The sequence below is a fragment of the Sceloporus occidentalis genome, unplaced genomic scaffold (assembly GCF_023333645.1).
Source record: "Sceloporus occidentalis isolate IW3139 unplaced genomic scaffold, rSceOcc1.0.p SCAF_132, whole genome shotgun sequence".
Taxonomy (NCBI): Eukaryota; Metazoa; Chordata; class Lepidosauria; order Squamata; family Phrynosomatidae; genus Sceloporus; species Sceloporus occidentalis.
Window position 1 is genome coordinate 899,722 of NW_028317112.1, and position 1,810 is coordinate 901,531.

At 44.0% G+C, this 1,810-nt stretch overlaps 1 protein-coding gene across 1 annotated transcript; it reads left to right on the forward strand.

Annotated features, from left to right (window-relative positions):
• The first annotated feature begins 378 nt into the window (after window positions 1–378).
• LOC149281433 (gap junction alpha-5 protein-like) lies at window positions 379–1,473 on the forward strand. The gene has a single exon (XM_089499266.1). The coding sequence runs from the start codon at window positions 379–381 to the stop codon at window positions 1,471–1,473; it is 1,095 nt and encodes a 364-aa protein (XP_089355392.1).
• The last annotated feature ends 337 nt before the right edge of the window (window positions 1,474–1,810 follow it).

Sequence of the window (1,810 nt, forward strand, 5' to 3'; positions counted from 1 at the left end):
AATCTAGCGTCGGAACACAGAAGGTACAACTGGTGGACAATGGAAAGCTGGTGGCATTGACTCTAATTACCTCATTGTCATCGTTTTGGATGAGATCACACAAGGAGAACCCCAGGAATGTAAGTAATATGCTGGCATCTTCCAGTGCTGTCCTTTTAATTAGCTTCAAAACCACAAACCACCCATAGCTCTCCACGTGGTGCACAATGAGACCACCGGTAGTATAGAAGGTGCGGAAAGTCCACCTAGCATCTCCAAAACATTTGTATCTACAAGTTGACTTTTTTTCCCAGGTACTTGTCTTATTGGTACTTATTTTCTGATTGAAACAAGATTTTTCTCTTTTCTTCACAGAGTGTTTAAGTAAAATCTGTAGACATGGGTGATTGGACCTTCCTTGGAGAGTTTCTAGAAGAGGTGCAGAAACATTCCACGGTGGTGGGGAAAGTATGGCTGACCATCCTCTTTATCTTTCGGATGTTAGTATTAGGAACAGCAGCGGAATCGTCTTGGGGTGACGAGCAATCTGATTTCATGTGTGACACCAACCAGCCAGGTTGCGAAAACGTTTGCTACGATAAAGCCTTCCCCATCTCCCACATCCGGTATTGGGTCCTTCAGATCATTTTCGTTTCCACGCCGTCGTTGCTATACATGGGACACGCAATGCACACCGTTCGAATGGAAGAAAAGAAAAAAGTGAAGGAAGAAGAGAAATCGAAGGAGAACATGGACGGCGATAGCACTTACCACCAACAAGAATACCAAACGGAAAAAAAAGAACTTCCTTATAAAGACGAGATAACGGGCAGAATCAGGCTGCAAGGAAGTCTATTGAACACCTACGTGTGTAGTATTTTGATCCGTACTATGATGGAGATAGCTTTTCTTGTTGGACAGTACATGCTTTACGGGATATTTTTGGAAACTCTATATGTTTGCGTCAGGACTCCATGTCCCCATCCCGTGAACTGCTATGTTTCCAGGCCGACGGAGAAAAACGTGTTCATCGTTTTCATGATGGCCGTAGCTGTCTTGTCGCTGATTCTCAGCCTTGTAGAACTTTACTATTTGGCGTGGAAAAAGATCAGACAGAAAGTGTCCGGTTCTTCAAAGAACAGCCCGAATGCTTTAAAAGTAGCCACGGTGGAACCCGAGCACAGGTCTCAAAGTTGTACCCCACCTCCCGATTTTAACCAGTGCTTAAGCAGCAACAAAGACAAATTTGGTAGTCCCTTCAACAACGCTTTGGCATCTCAGCAGAACACAGTCAATTTTGCAACTGAAATGGTCCATGGTGAAGAAGACGTCGGGGATGGACAGTTTATCCACATAAGCTACGGGCAAAATCCCCCGGTGTCTATCAATTCTGCCCCGCACCGTACATCTAATGGTTATTGTCATAGCAACCGCCGCTTGAGTAAGACAAGTCGCACGAGTAGCAAAGCACGATCGGACGATTTAGCTGTGTGATTGACCCGACTTTGTTAGGATAGCCGCCTTTGGGTTATTCCAGTTATTGCTATTTCTGTGGCGTTAACGCAGGTTTGAAGCCAGAGTCGGCATCCCTTTAGACATTTTTAGCGTCTGTCTGGGGAACCGTTCAGCTGAGGTGCATCTGGCTCAAAAGGATGAGGTGATAAAGATATTTTTAGTGAATTGCTCCGTTTTTGAGGATTTTCATAGATTTACAGAACTAAAAATCTATGGTTGTACAATGTCCAAAAACTGGATAATACCTTTTTGTGGTGGTTCCCATCCACCCTTTATTTTTACCTTAAAAGTGTAATTGGCATCAAATATTCTGTGC